The following is a 15,902-nucleotide window of genomic DNA, read 5'->3' on the forward strand; positions in this document are numbered from 1 at the left end:
AAATATGGTTGGATATGATTTTCAAATGTCACCGAGCAAATATTAATATATGATACCCCATCTATTACCAAGCACAGGGTTAGATATTTATTACATATTACTTACAAAAGCTTAACTGTCGACTTTCACAGAATTCTGCATATTGAGCTGCATCCATCATTCGAGTCTGTCTTTCCGCTCTCTAAAAAAGAAATTAGAGAATCATTAAAAAGGTTATAGTAGCAATCGCTTAAGGAGGTAACAGATTGTACACAATTCCTGTGAAGTTAAAGGCCATTCATATTTCAATTTGTGGCTAGAGATGTGAATTAAAAAAGCTTTTTAAAAGGAAAATAGATTCTTATTTACAATATTGACATGGAGATTTTCCCAAAGGGATTCTTTTGATTCGGTTATCCATCTAATTCTACTTAGTAGAACTCAATAACTACTATGACAGATAACAGCAGATGTGTTAGATCTCATTCCTTTTTTTTTTTTGTAAGGCAATTGGGGTTAAGTGACTTGCCCAGGGTCATACAGCTAGCGTCAAGTGTCTGAGGTCAGATTTGAACTCAGGTACTCCTGAATCCAGGGCCGGTGCTTTATCCACTGTGCCATCTAGCTGCCCCTTCTCATTCCTTTTTTTTTTTAAGGATGCTGCATAACATATTTGGGTTTATTTTTTGGACTCCTGTGTTGAGACTGTTAGCTGAAATCAGCTTATATTTATTGGTACTAAAGGAGAAGAGCAAAGTAAAGAATGGTTCTGCTTAAATTCTTGATTCATTCTACCTGTGCTATTCTCTTTAAGAAGTAGGAGAAGACTATGGGGTATGGGAAGCAGTGTGAAATACAATGGTGTAAATATACAGCTATCTGGTGACTATTGCTGTCCATTGGTTCTGATGCTATAATTTTCTAATTTTAAAATGGAAGCCAGCCAATAGCATCCATATATTTTTCCTCCGTTAGAACTCAGAGCCAGAGCTAACAAAGCCACATTTTTAAACCAGGAAGAAAACAAAGAAAAAGGTAAACACAGTGAAGTTCCTTTCATCAGAGTCCAGGTATGATTCACAGCCTCGTATGGTTTCATTTGTGGGGTTTTTTTGGATGCCATTTAGCAGATGTTTGCTACTTCAGTGTCCCACAAGAGGTAGGATAATTATAATTCACTCATAGTATGGTGGGAAAGAAGATGACCACTTCCGCCTCCATGGTAAGAAAGGCATTCTGAAATGAGACATGCTGCTGTTATTTGGTCTGACTTATCAGCCAATGAAAAGAAAACACTCCCTGAGATTATAGTTTTTCTTTGCTTTGGAAAGGTATTGGACAAGTTCTCTTTATCACTGTCACTGGAGTACATAAGTACCACCACCACAGCTTCTTTCATAGATTTCTTTAAATTTTTGATCGGATTTTTTTCTTTTAGCTTGTCTTTGGAAATCATCTAGATTCCACAGATGTGCCTGGAAAGAGGATAAATGATAGTCTACCATCCAAGACTCAACCTGTATGTTGGTAATAAGCTAATCAGTCAGAAATGGCTAATCATCTGTGGTTCCTTCCGTGACTACCATTTCTCCTGAGCACCCTTTTTTTTTCTACCACCTATACATCTCAACCACTTCAGCAATACCAATCAACATTTATTTAGTGCCTACTATATAAAGAGTACTAGCATTAAAGAAACAATGAATGTACAGTGCTTTACAAAGTTTAAAATGCCATGTAAATGACAATTGTAATTATTTCATTCTTATCTTCTTTGATGGAGCTCATATAGAAATGCCCCAGGTACGAGCTACTCTACTGATATTATGCTTTTATATTTTATCTTCTGTGGATTGCTGACAGCGGACAAAGTAACTGTTTTTTTGTCATTAAATAAAATATTGGGATGTATACTCATCTTCTGGGGGCTTGGGGAAAGCATCTTCAGTACAATTCTAACAGCAGATTGGATAAGGACCATACCTGTTATTTCTTTGGTATAGGAAACTTCCAGGTGAGGAAACTCTGTCTACTAATGCAGAATGGTACCTCCTTTGCAATTTATAATCTCAGCAAGTTGCCTAGAGTAGTGGTCAAACTCAAAGATAAACAGGGCCAACAAGCCATATAAAGGATCCTCGTGGGCCCCATGTTAACTTAGTTTTAAAATGTAATACTATTATGTTTCATTGCATTTTTTTATTTTGTAAAATATTTTCCAATTACATTTTTTGTGGTGGGGCAATGGGGGTTAAGTGACTTGCCCAGGGTCACACAGCTAGAGCCATTTACATTTTAATCTGGTTCAGGCTAGGCCATACCCAGGAGTGTTGTGGATAGGCAGCATTTTGGACACTTCTGTTCTAGAGCATCGAGAGGCCAATTGACTTGTCCAGCACCACATAGCCAACATATTAGAGGCGGGGCATGAATTCAGGTCTTCCTGACTTTGCAGGTGGCTCCCTATGCTCTGTGTCATGCTGCATCTCTAGTAGACAAGATGATGGGATAATAATTTTATTCCCACATGGTTTGATTTCTTCTTCTTGGTTTCTATATTTTGAAAGATTTTCCATTTCACATATCTTGGAGATCAGGAGTTTTGAGTGTGGTGATATCTATTAAATATTTCTCTATAATTTTAAAGTTATCTCCTCCTGTGAAACAGGTAGTGTCAAATGTTATTATACTTTTTTTATAGTTGAATGAATAGAGACTAGGAAATTTGAGGTGACTTGACTAAAATCACACAGCAAGCGTCAGAATTGGGATTTGAACCCAGGCATCATGATTCCAAATTCAATGTTTGTTCTAACTGTTGTTGCTCTTGAAATTATAAACTGATTCATAAAAATGTCTAGTTATTATATATCATAAAAATTTTGCTGACCCCATCATGGTTAAATAGAATCTATATCATCTATATAAACATGAATATGTGTATGTATATTATACATAAAATTCTATATTATGTGTACTCACGTATAATATAGAATATAGAGACTACATGTCTATAAACCATATTGTATGTTATATGTAAAAAAAGGAGTACATATGGATGTATGCATGCACGCATGCATATAATCTTGTATCTATTCTGTCTCTCATGTTAAATCTTTCCTTTATTTGGTCATTTCCTGCGCTCAAACCAGTCAGTTGTCTGGAAATTTCATCAGTCATTTGGTATAACTTTGATTTGAGGATTTCAAGTGAAGCTTCAGTAAAGGAGCCCTTCCCCCACTCAATGTCCCCTAAGTACTTAAAAACTACAAGGCGATTTCACTATAAGGATGATCAGTAGGTTTTCTTTGGGTAGCTCAAAGTTCTTCATGGACATCTTTGTCTTAACACACCATTCCCAAGGAGTAAGTAGTAGACAAGAATAATGGTCTAGTTCAGTATGGGAGGCCACAAAAACAATGGGGGCTGCCACGTCTGACTAACTTTTTCTGCCACAGGTCCCATTTTAGAGACACACCAGCATGAAAATGACTCAGGAGAGGGCCTTCAAGTCTTGCTCTTCTCTATTTTCTAAGAAATCCAATTCTGAATCACAATTCCTTCAATGACCCAACATGACCTCTGGACCCAAGAATGGTTAAAGAAACTAATGCAATGCTCAAGGATTTTTTGTCCCTCACTATAGAAACATTGGGTGAGACTGCATTATCTTTACCTATAGGTTTTTTGTTTTTGTTTTTGTTTTGCCAGGACTGAAAATTGATTTTTAATGATGAATTACAACTCGGACACAGGGTGTTGGTAATGGGACAAAAGCTGGATTGTCTGTGGGTTTGTGTTGTACTGATGGTATGTTCAGCGGCTGGGGCTCCGGGCCCAATGCTAGGAGGCTCTTAGCTTTGGAGAGCTCTGGGAGGGCAGCAGGGCCTTTTTTATTGCAGGGGAAGCAGGAGGGTGAGCCTTTTAAACATAGTGTTGTTGTTGCTGCTGCTGCTTCTTGGTGGCTGCCTTGCTGGCCAGGTCCTTAGCCTTCTCAGTTGCTTGCTTAGCTGTTTCAACCAGTGTCATAGAAGGAGCTTCACCTTGCAGTTCGGCCAAGATGTATTCAAAGCCTTTGATGGTCTTGGTCACATTACTTTTGAATCTGGCTAGGCCAAACTCCTGAACAGCTCTGGAGACCCCAAACAAACTAGAGGAGACCCAGACTTCCCATCAGATTCAGTCCAGCCACTGTTTTCAGGGTTCACACAGTAAACACACCTTTCCTCCATCACCATCAGCCCGGCATGGTTGATGTTCCAGGTGAAAGTCTGGTTTTTTTGGTCCACCACGACTCTATCTTCAAGGATATACACTGAGTGGGCTACATTAGCAAGAAAGAAGCGCTCCGCCCAGCGGGGCATCCTGTTGGTCTTTGTGAGCAGCCGCCTGGACAGCAGCTTCTGGTCAGGAGTCACCTCCCGGTGCACGATGTCCTCTGTCAACACATGCTTGCTGTAGGGGTTGGGGTAACGTCAAAAGGCAGCAAACACTTGGTCCCAGGAGCTCCGGAGCACGCTCTACCCCAGGAAATACTTCACCATCGTCCCGGTGGGGGTTGGCATCGGGGCAGCGTTAGGGGGCGTACAGCATGGGGTGGGGGGAGGTAGGGGTAGGAAGAGAAGGGCCACCGGGTTCGCACTTTCCGTCACCGTACCAAAGCAGCTGTTGCCGCCGCCGCTGCCACCATGAGGGGGTGTCCGGCCACTCCTACCTATAGGTTTTATTTCCAAGTCCTTGAAATTTCAGACACTACTCTTTTGGAAAGTACTCAAGAGTTCCACAGGCTATTATTTAACATGCCCAAACTCCTCTTAGGAAAAAAAAAAGTAATGGTGGTAAGTAAAATTTTCCAGGGACAGAGTGGAGGTTATGATTTGTCCATAATTCAGGCTATACTTGCTATCACCGACCTTCAATTCTTTATACTAGAGAGGACATCATTTTGGGCACAGTCAAGTGAAATGAGAACTAGACCACGGTGGACAGTGTACTGAGCATGGAGTCAGGAAGGCCTGAGTTCAAATCTCAGACACTTCCTAGCTAGGTGACTCTGAGCAAGTCACTTAACCTCTGTTGCTCTCCAACTATAAAATGGGCTTAATAATGCATCTGACTCCCAGCATTATTGTGAGGATCAAATGAGAGAATATTTGTAAACCACTTAGCACAGTGCCTAAGTTGTAAGTGTTCCAGGTATTATGAGTATGTTTCGAGTCAAAAACCTATAAAGTAACAGTACTCCTATCATCATTCAAATAGTAAGGAAGTCTGCCTCATATCTATTATAATGGCCCACATTCCACATGTTCTTTCTTACTTAAGCAATCATTCCAACTTACAGTTCATAAAAACCTCTAAGAAATGGTAAAACAAAACAAAATAAAAATCTCAAGAAAGTAGTAAATCAATTATTATTAATCTAAAGTTTGTTATCTATACTCAGATTGGGTTCCTTCATCATTTGTGATAACTACTAGCATCCCAAATTCATTTTAACTGAGGTTTATCAATTCATTTAGAAGATATTCATTAAATACCTACTACTATTCCATATGGTCACAAAACTTGAATAAAAAGATAAAGCAGATAAGTGGGCTTGCCTTAAGGCAAATCAGGAGGAACAATTAATTCAAAATATAATCTTGCTAATTATCAAAATTGATTATTCTAATCATAACTCTTTATACTCCATACTTGCATTCTTTCATTCATATGGCATGAGGCTTAGATTTTCACAGAAATTTTAGACCATGATTCTGAATGATGATTTTTAACCCAAATTTAAATTTCATTTAAAAACTTATTTTAGTGGAATATATTTTCAAGGTTTACATGCTTCATATTTATCAGATATATTGAAAACTATTCTGGTTAAGAGCATTATAGAGTAGAAGAAGTATATATATATATATATATATATTATATAGGGTCTTACTCTTTGGGTTTTCATGTAACTTGTGTCAAGAAATCTGAAAAATTACAGAGACTGATATCAATATAAGAAGAAAACAATTCAAATGTCTGAATATTATACTGTAGTTACCTATTTCAATTATGGCTTATGAAAATACAAGCATCTTATGTTCTAATGATAAAAAAACTTCCAAGAAATAGGGAGGGATGATCTTTGAGTAGGACTAAGGAGATGGTTAAGTTGGGAGGATAATAAAACCCCAGTTTACTTCGGCACCAGGGTATCTATGGAGCACTTGCTGATTTCTACTGCAAAGTTGCAAGGTCCAAGAGGCTATACTGGAGTAGTACATCAAAATTCAAGGAAAGCCAGAGAACTGAAGACTCATAAGACTCAAATCATTAAGGTTTCAATATTTTTATCATAGTTATTCATGTTTGCTACCATACAGTGCTGACATTTTTTCAGGTCTCAGCAGGGACCCGCCAAGGTTCCCCTGATTCAGAATCACAGAACCTCCGACATGGAAGGAATCTTGGCCTCCATGGGGCCTGACCTATACCTGAACACAAATACCATTTACAAGACACTCAACAAGTGGTCATTTAGTCTTTGCTCCAAGATCTTTAATAAGGGAGAAACTATTATCTCCTGAGCCACCCCATTCCATGGGGACTGTTTCATTTGTGTCTTTGTATTCCTAGCACCTGGCACAATATTTTCGTTTGTATACCCAGCAACTGGCACATAGTAGACAATAAATGTTTGTTGACTGACTTGTACCCTTGCAACTTCTGCCTTTGGGCCATGAAGAACAAGTTTAAACTCCCTTCCATGTGACAGCCATGAACCCCCTTGAGGCCAAATAACTGCACATCTTTCAGTCAATCCTAAACTTATTTTTTTTCCCATGCCCAAGAGAAAATGATTAGGTAGAAATGACTCTGTGAACTTGTTTTGAAATAATAGTGAATGTTTTTCATAGCATGATATAACTCAGTATAAATACTTAGGAAGTACTGTCTTATAAAAATGGACTGTGCTTTGTATTTTGTAAAACTTCTCCTGGATTTTCACTATTTTTGAACATGTAAGGAAAGGCAGGCAACACTGAATAATTAGACACTTGCAGTTAGGAAGATCTGGATAAAATCTTGCTTCTGATACTTGTTAGCTATGCCACTTCACCTTCTTGGCGACTCACTCAGTCTTCTCATGTGCCAAGTGAAGAGGGTGGATTCAGACTTTTAAGGACCACTCCAGCCTTAAATCGATGACTCCATGAACCATTCTTGAATCAGGATAGCCTCTTTATTATGAACTGTGCTTGCCAAGCATACCTTTACACTGAACTGCACATTTCTTACATCTTGACTTTCTCTAAAAGCCTGAGGAGCCATGTTCACTGACTGCATACTTTGACAGTGCCTACAGGGAGTGTTCTAAACATTAGATGATAAAAACCTATTCTGGGTATCCTTCAGAACAAAATGAGTTAACTCTGAGTTATGTAAAGCAGTGTGCCATGAAAAGAAGGTTGGATTTGAACTCAGAGGACCTTGATTTGAATCCTGGCTCTACCATTTGATTTCAATACGACCATGGTTAAGACACTTAACTCTCCTCAGCTGTAAAATGAGAGGACCAGATCTGATGACCTCTAAATCTCTCCATACCTCTACATTGATTATTGGATTTGCTCCCACTTCTTGCTATACTGGTTCCACCAGGGATCAACAACAATGTTTTCAGGCCGTCAAAAAAAGGGCATACCCATGATAAAAGGAATTGCTAAAAGATTGGATATTACTTAGCATCAATGTGTTAACATAGAAAGTCCCATATAGTACCCGCAATGATATTTTGGGGGTGGGGCAATGAGGTTAATTTGCCAAGGGTCACACAGCTAGTGTCAAGTGTCTGAGACTGGATTTGAACTCAGGTCCTCCTGAATCCAGGACTGGTGCTTTATCCATTGTGCCACCTAGCTGTCCACCCACAATGGTTTTTTAACCCATAACCTAGAAATTTTCTTGACATTTTCAAAATGCATCACAATATTCTGAAACCTATTTGGACTGGATTAAAAGTCAAATTATTAGTCACTCTATCAAAAAGTTGAATGTTCCCCTGGCTATTGTAAAAACAAGTTAGGATGTACAATTTCCATGTCGATTTCAAATTCATTTTTGGGGTTGTTATCATATGGGCGCAGAGACTCATATCCGAAGGAATGAAGTAGCAACTATCATTTGCTTTGCTTTCAATTACCAGCTTTGACCCCAAATGATTCAACTTTGGGGATGCTTATCTTGGAAAAAATGTTTTCAGCAATCTTTACTCTCTTTGACCCCTTCCAACAGTTATTCTCAGGGATGAGGCTGAATTACTTATGGAGCATGCAGTTCCATTTAAATAATCTGCATGATTTCACTGGAGCATGATTCAGGGTTACAGAAGATAGTGCTGGCATATCTTCTGTAGATTTCTGAAAACACATGACATTTATCTTTCCTCAGCAAGGAAGAATCACAAAAGTATGGCTTTCAAACAAAGAAGGCTTATCTATTATCCTTTACTACCTAGGATAAAATAAAAATCTTATTCTTATCTCCCCTAAAAGATATTACCTTTGAAACACGAAGCCCATTTTTCTATGGAAAAGGCAGAATGCCAACAGTTAAAACCTTATCAACTGTTTAGTGTTAGAAGGAAATGCATTCAGCTATTTTGGAGCATCTGAAAGCCAAATGCTTGCAAATGAACTCAGAATTTAGCAATAATGTTAAGTGTTGAAGTTTCCAGCCTCGCCAACCATTTGTATATTTGTTATGGCCCATCAACAGGCATCTACTCATCTGCAGATAAGGACACCAACTGGAAATGCTCATAGAACAAAGAGAATGATACAGCACTGGAAAGGACCCCAAGGAAAAGCTAGTTCAGCATCTGCATTTTACAGCTGAGGACACTGAGAACCTGAAAGGAAAAGCAGCTCGTTCCAGTACAGACCTCTAGTTAGTGCCAGGGTTAGGCTCAGAAGCCATATTTTCAATGTTCTTTCCACTATACTGTGCTAAGTGCCCTGTACAAGGATGGAATAAAATTTCACTCAGTAATAGAGTGTGGATGCCTGCCTTTCTGCAAAGGAAGACTGTTAAAGTATGTTTCTTCAAAATGTCTCTCAGATTTGTTCCTTTCTCTCTAAGATCCTCTCATGCCTGAACTACTAGCTGTTTTCCCCAATGCTCACCTGGTCCATCTTGGGTGTCAATTATCTCCCTCCAACACTGAATCATGGGGTATCAGAACTAGACCACCTCAAATCCAAGTGCCTGGGTTTGGCTTTCAAGGTTCTCATTGAATCTGATACCAATAAGCTTCTTTTTGCTCTGGTCAAGCTGCTCTCCTCACTGCTCCCCATGCCTGCTATGCTCATGCCAACCTGGCCCCCAAGAATGTTCTTCTCATGTGCCTTGTGATTTGCCCAGTATTTTCTTTGCAGAACCTTGTGAGGTACACGGGGGGGGCACTGTCTTCCAGTAGAGAAAGATAAACATTTCTTAAATGCAGGGATCTTATCTATTCCTTTCTTTGTAATTCCCACCCTCCCACCCTGCCTCACAACTGCTGGTAGTGTTCAGCACATAGTAAATAATACTATGCACCAACACTTAAATTCCTTAAGATGTACAAAACACTTTGCTTCTCTAATCCCATTTAATCCTCACTGTAAGGATTGAAGCATTAAATTAAATGAAATCTTCCACTCTATGGAGGGAATTATAGATATCATTCCAATTTTAAAGATAAAGAAACGGAATCTATAAAGATTAAATGTTTTGCTCATGGTCACTTATCTCAGATATCAGATGCTAGATTCCAATCCTGACATTAGCGGACATTTTCTATGACATTCTGCCTCTGAAGCAAATGTTTAATAAGTATTGTTCAGTGAATTAAAGAATGAATGAAGTGAGGCTTCTCTCTATTTGGTCTCCCTGCCCAAGCACAAATTCAACATACTAGCTTTGTTGTGAACAGTTTAGCTGACAGTAAAGGGAACAGTTCTCAATATTAAAGACAAATGCTTACATTTAGATCAAAAGGTAATTCCACATATATAGTAGAACATAACAAACTATAGAGGAAAGGAGACAGAGAAAGTTATCTAGGACTTTGGCCCCTTTCAGTAAGAATGAAATAAAGAACTTAAAAGGTCACATGCCTAACTCCATGCCTGTTGTGTGAGCAACAGACTAGCTAAGTTCAGGGAAGCTCATGAACAGGTTGACTTGCAGAATGAAACACTGTGAGGCCACAGACATACTTGAAGACAATCTGCTAAATAATAGAGGGTTGTGACTGGCATCCTGGGAGGAAGTACCTCATCCCTTGGGCAAGTTTACTCAATCACACATCCTTGAAGTACTGACAAGAACAATGATTACAATTAATAATACTTTGAGGTCTTGTTTGCATTTTCTTCTTTTAAAATGTGTTTCAGCTATTTAATAAAGTAATTACTACAAAAAATGCAAAATACACATTTGAACTTAAAGGGTTGAACTTAAAGCTATTAAGTTTGGCAGGATATTGAATACAGCATTAAGATACACTTTGATGCTTCCTAATAGTTGGCTACTGATCATAAGATATACAAGGAAATCAAGGCAGCATCAAAGATAGTAGAATATAACCTGGAGAAACATTATAGCCCCACTTATATTTTCATAATAAAAAAGGTATATGTTTATGGCAGTTGGAGTGGGGGGGCAGAGTTATCAATTTCTAAAGAATGAATACTTCAGAAATTCTAATTTTGAAATACTCTTGATATTAGACTTCCATATCAGTAGGAGGCAGAATGCATTCTAAAATATCTAAGGAAATCCAACATACTGTATAGTATGTATTTTTTAATCTGTAGAACAAAAATGCATATTATTAATTATTTGTCACAAAGCAGTGGTTTTTGTTTTTTCAATATACCAAACACCTGTGCCCAAATTATTAAAATATATGATGATATATTCAAATAAAGTCTTCTGGAGAAATAGTTGTATTTGAGAGAATGAAAAGTATAGTATAAGTATGCTTATACCATATACATATGCTCATAGTATAAGTGTATGTGAAGTAAATAAATCAATACCTGGCATATTTTTATTATTGGTTCATTGAGAAGCTGTTATAACATCACCTGTGTTTTTTTAAATGGGAAAATATTTTCATATGTTATTAATATTCCTTTTTAAATTTATTTCACCAAGAGCACAATCAGATTATACAACAAAACATGGTGAGGATATATTTTGCATTCATGGAAAAGTCTCACTTTTTCAGTGACATGCTAATACCACATATTCTAATATATGTTTGGTTGAAAATCTAATTTAAAAATTTTAAATTGTTACTACATTTGACCAATGTTTACCAAAAATGGCAAGCATGTATTTGATATCCATTGTAGCAAATGATATAAGAGGTTATGCAGGTTTATGACCACACTAGTGAATTTTTAAAAAATGGTAGATGACTGATATCCTTTTACATTCCTCATGGAGGATGCTGTAACCCTTTTCTGTGGTTTTTCTTTGGCTGTACATCAAAAACTTCACATACCAGGTTAATACGTGTAAGACCTTTAAGCCTCCTGAATCATATTCTTAAAAGTTCTCATAGGTTTACACAATTTTTAGATCAGATGAACCTACATAACTTTTGAATCTAGCAAAATGTCCATGGATACAGTTAAATATTTTGGTCACTTAGGGTAAAACTCCAAAACACTGCCTGGAAAATATGGGTAGAACATAATTGCACAATTCATTTCATGGAGTTTTCTTGAACCCCAAGTATAAAAATGCAGTCTTTCCTTTTGTACTTCATTACAATGTTATAACTCAGAACAAATATTCAGTCAGTTCAAAGTGAGTACTTGCTAGAACTTGGCTACAGTTAGTAAACTTTTTTTAAGGTGAGTGATTAGAACATTTAAAATACAATATTGGTAGGTTAAGTCTTTCATTTTTTTTTTCTTTCATGAATTGACAGATGATAGAAAACCACTTTGGAAATGAAATAACTGTACAAAACCAGAAGGTCCTCTTTGGGATTTCCTTTGTTGGAACTCTCTGATTTCACTTGTGACAATGAGACTAAGGCTTCAGTAAAATTCCCCATAAAACATCCTGCCTCTAGAAATGCTTAGCTAGACAGGGAAGACTCATATATTTTTCAAAGCTTTATAACATCATAAAAATGTGAGTAGCTCTTGTTATGAATGTCTTAAATGCACTTTTAAGGAAAAAAAGTTTTATTTTTAAAGAGTCCACATTTTGTTTTTCTTTGTAAAACAGATCTGAGCCTGGGCCAAGATAATATTGGAAATAATAGTATGCCTTCATTTCCCATGGCCAATAAAATGGACCTGCACTTTTTGTGTCTGTCTGTGTCAGTATTTTCCCATCTCTAACTTTAAATAAAAGGAAAATCATATTTTGGCTAGTCAGACTCTTACCTTTTACTGTGTGTGTGCGTCCATGCATATGTGTCTGTGTAACTTGATATGTTATCAAAGTAAATGACAAGAAGATCAACTGGAATAACCACTTGGGTCTGTTCCATCTTTAAAATAAAATGTTTTAAATAGCTCTTTTTCAAGAACTTTCTTATTTGCAAAATGCTTTCTAAAGCTCTCTGCATATATGTTAAATGCCATTAACAAAGAATGATTGTTACTATTCCCTTAGGATTGGACAGAGATCAAGTCAAAATGTTGCTGCATCACAAACTTTGGAAGAAGCAGTAGTAATGGACTGTGACTTTGAAAACTGTGTCTCACACTAAATGTGAATCACACATGCTTGGGAAAAAAGGGGAAAAAAGTGAAAATATGCTTGAATAATGAAGAGGCATCATATCATTCATCAGTGACATGAGGTCACCAGTCTAGTGAAAATTTCAATTGAATACATTAGGATAAAAATAGACTTCTTACAACTGGTTGCCATCTGAATCAAGATTAGAAAGAAAACAAAATATAACTGAATTGTTTGTCCCCTAAAGGGAATGTTCTTAATCATTTGGAAGTTGATGTTTCTTTTATCATAATTGTGCTGAGTTGTTTTCATGAGTCAGAAGTGAGCACATTCATCAACAGAATCTTGCCACACAGGCAGATCTAGCTGAATCCTGAGTTCAGACAAGACAAAAAGAACAAAATGAGTTTCTAATCATGCCAAGATTTAGTCATGAAAGAAAACCAGACAGAAGACAGTATGACAGACTTACCCAGTAGAACTATCATGAGACTAAAATATCTATTGAGTGACCTCCCCCAATATCACATTTCCATTTAAACAAAAGTGGATGACAAAGGTCAAATAGCCATCTATGATATGTTCCACGCTGATTTCATACACTGTGCACCAAAGACAAAGAGTCCTAGACTAGAAGTTAGAAGATCTGGGGTCTATTTTTATTGCTCTAACATTTCATTACTAGCTACATGACTATAACTTTGAGCAAGTCATCCACCTCTTTGGGCCTATGTTTCCCAATCTGTAGAATAAAGGGATTGGCCTGGATAACTTTTAAGGTCCCTACTACTTCTGTTTTCTAAAGATTTATTAAGTCACACTGTGTCAACTCTACCCTCAAGAAGAAAAAAATGCTGAAATGTACCTATATATACCATTTTAAAGGAGTGATTATTTGGTTATAATACAGAAAAAACATACTTACATATTTATAGGATATGGGGCTAGAGATGAACAAGTTCTTTTGCAGAATGAATGAATGAATGAATGAATGAATGAATGAATGAAAAGTATTTTTAAGTGCTTACTGTGTGCAAAGTACTGCATTCAGTGTTGGGGATACTAAGAGAAAAACTAGACAGTTCCTGCTCTCAAGGAGCTCATAGTTTAATATAGGAGACAACTTGCACAGGAAGTGTCAGCTACAAATCAGGTGGAAAGACCAATTGATTCTTAGGGTGGCATGGCTAAGCAGAAAGAATGCATTTTTAAATGTCTTTTCCACTGAAAAAACCCTATTTCTTTCCAATGCTAAACCATTTGACAGTGCCAGCAACTTTGATTCTTCATAATTAACTTGAACTTCCTAAAAAAAGCCTTGGCAGCTAATATATTACTCAAGTCCAGTCTAGTCATACCAAAGGCATTGTAATAGTGGCTTTCTCTTTGCCTTCAATAAAAGAAAGATTTCAAGCTCCTCCTGGGACAGCAAACATGAAACATGCAATTATGGTACTATTTGACAAAACAACTTCTTTTTAGATATTTGCTGATACATCCCAACCTCTTAGATGTCAATACCCAAAGTTTATTCAGCATTTGCTAAATGAGTAAACATTTTATAATCTGATTTAAAAGTAAATGGTCACTAATTAGTTCAAATTTCCAAGGCAAAGGGTGGAGAGTAGATGTCCCATTGAAGGTCTGAGGAAGGCATGCTGAATTTCTGGAAGAGATGAGGGAAGTTAGGCAGTCCAGGGCACCCTGTGCTTTGATGTGTAGGGTGAGGTTTTTGGATTTGCTTCACAGAGAAGTCACCACATAACTTTAAGGAGGAGTATAAGGAGCAGCAGGGAGGAGAGTTTGGAGGGGATGGGAATGGAGGCAGAAAGTCTGCTGAGGACAATACTGCAACAGTTCTGGCAAAAGATCGTGGCTTCCTAGACAAAGAGTATGGCACTTCAGAGGAAGTGGATGGATACAAGAGATAACATGTAGAAAGGAGAAAGTAGGTTTAAATAATTTAGGAAGTTCCAATAAGAATGGAAATGAGTTAAAGATTACTTTTAGGGTTGGGATGATGGAAATAAAATTAGCAGTGACTACTCTCATCAGTTCATGAACATAAGGAAGAGATCCTGACAAAAAAATTGGGAGCTTCATCAAACTCAGTTGACAGTGGGTCAACCGGTTCAGATAATTTTTAAGTGCTTCATGGCTTTAAATCTAGAAAGTAAACCCAGTGGTAGGCAAGCATGTGTATGAGACTTATACATTAAGACATGCAGATGTTTCTTCACTAAAATCTGATACAAAGTGAGAAGATTAAGACACCAGTGACAGTGCCCTTGGTGACCGATACTGTCAGTAATTTATTATGTAAATATCTCCCAAATTTGAGGCATGAATAATTTCTGTTTTTGAAGCATGAACCTGTTACTTCTTAGACCTTCCCTACATCCAAAATCCTTCACACCAATACTCAAATCTTGCTGAGCTCTAATGTACTACACATTTCATCTTATACTTAATTTCTTATTTTATCTAGAATCTTACAATTTTCTACAATGAAACCCAATATTTATATTACACTTTGCATTTGCTCATTTAGTTCTCACCAGACAGATGAGGAACCTAATACTTAGAGGGATTAAGTGATTTCCCCAGGGTCATTTCAGTCAGATGCGAGATTCAAATCTAGGCCTTCCTAAGTCTAAGTCCAGAAAGAAAAGTCCTATATATGCAAAAATATTTATAGCATCTCTCTGTGTAGTGACAAAGAACTGGAAGCAAAGGGGAATGGCTGAACAAGTTGGGGTATAAGAATATAATGGGATACTATTGTGCTGTAAGAAATGATATGGTTGGGGGCAGCTAGGTGGCACAGTGGATAAAGCACCGACCCTGGATTCAGGAGGACCTGAGTTCAAATCCAGCCTCAGACACTTGACACTTATTCGCTGTGTGGCGCTGGACAAATCACTTAAACCTCACTGTCACCCCCCCCCCCAAAAAAAAGAAATAATGTGGTTTCAGAAAGACCTGAGATTTACTTGTATGAACTGAGGCAAAGAGAAGTGAGTGGCATGAGAACAATCTATACAAGGACATCAACACAGTAAAAATGGACAATGATCAAGCACAATTCTAGGAGGCTAATGATAAAGAAGGTGATCCACCTCTTGACAGAGAGATGAGTAGCCTCATGTGCAGAAGGAGACACATTGTTACTGTACTTATTT

The 15,902-nt window shown here is 37.4% G+C and overlaps 1 protein-coding gene and 1 pseudogene across 5 annotated transcripts in view; both read right to left on the bottom strand.

The window, feature by feature from the left end:
• SUPT3H (SPT3 homolog, SAGA and STAGA complex component) overlaps nucleotides 1-15,902 on the bottom strand; it is a 675,661-nt gene that overhangs the window by 136,804 nt on the left and 522,955 nt on the right. For all 5 annotated transcript variants that reach the window (XM_043964162.1, XM_043964163.1, XM_043964161.1 and 2 more), the window contains one exon: nucleotides 106-181. In XM_043964162.1, coding sequence (XP_043820097.1) covers nucleotides 106-181 — 76 coding nt within the window. The remainder of the gene's footprint in view (nucleotides 1-105; nucleotides 182-15,902) is intronic.
• On the bottom strand, nucleotides 3,904-4,523 carry LOC122726452 (annotated as a pseudogene).

Source organism: Dromiciops gliroides, chromosome 4 (assembly GCF_019393635.1).
Source record: "Dromiciops gliroides isolate mDroGli1 chromosome 4, mDroGli1.pri, whole genome shotgun sequence".
Classification (NCBI taxonomy): domain Eukaryota; kingdom Metazoa; phylum Chordata; class Mammalia; order Microbiotheria; family Microbiotheriidae; genus Dromiciops; species Dromiciops gliroides.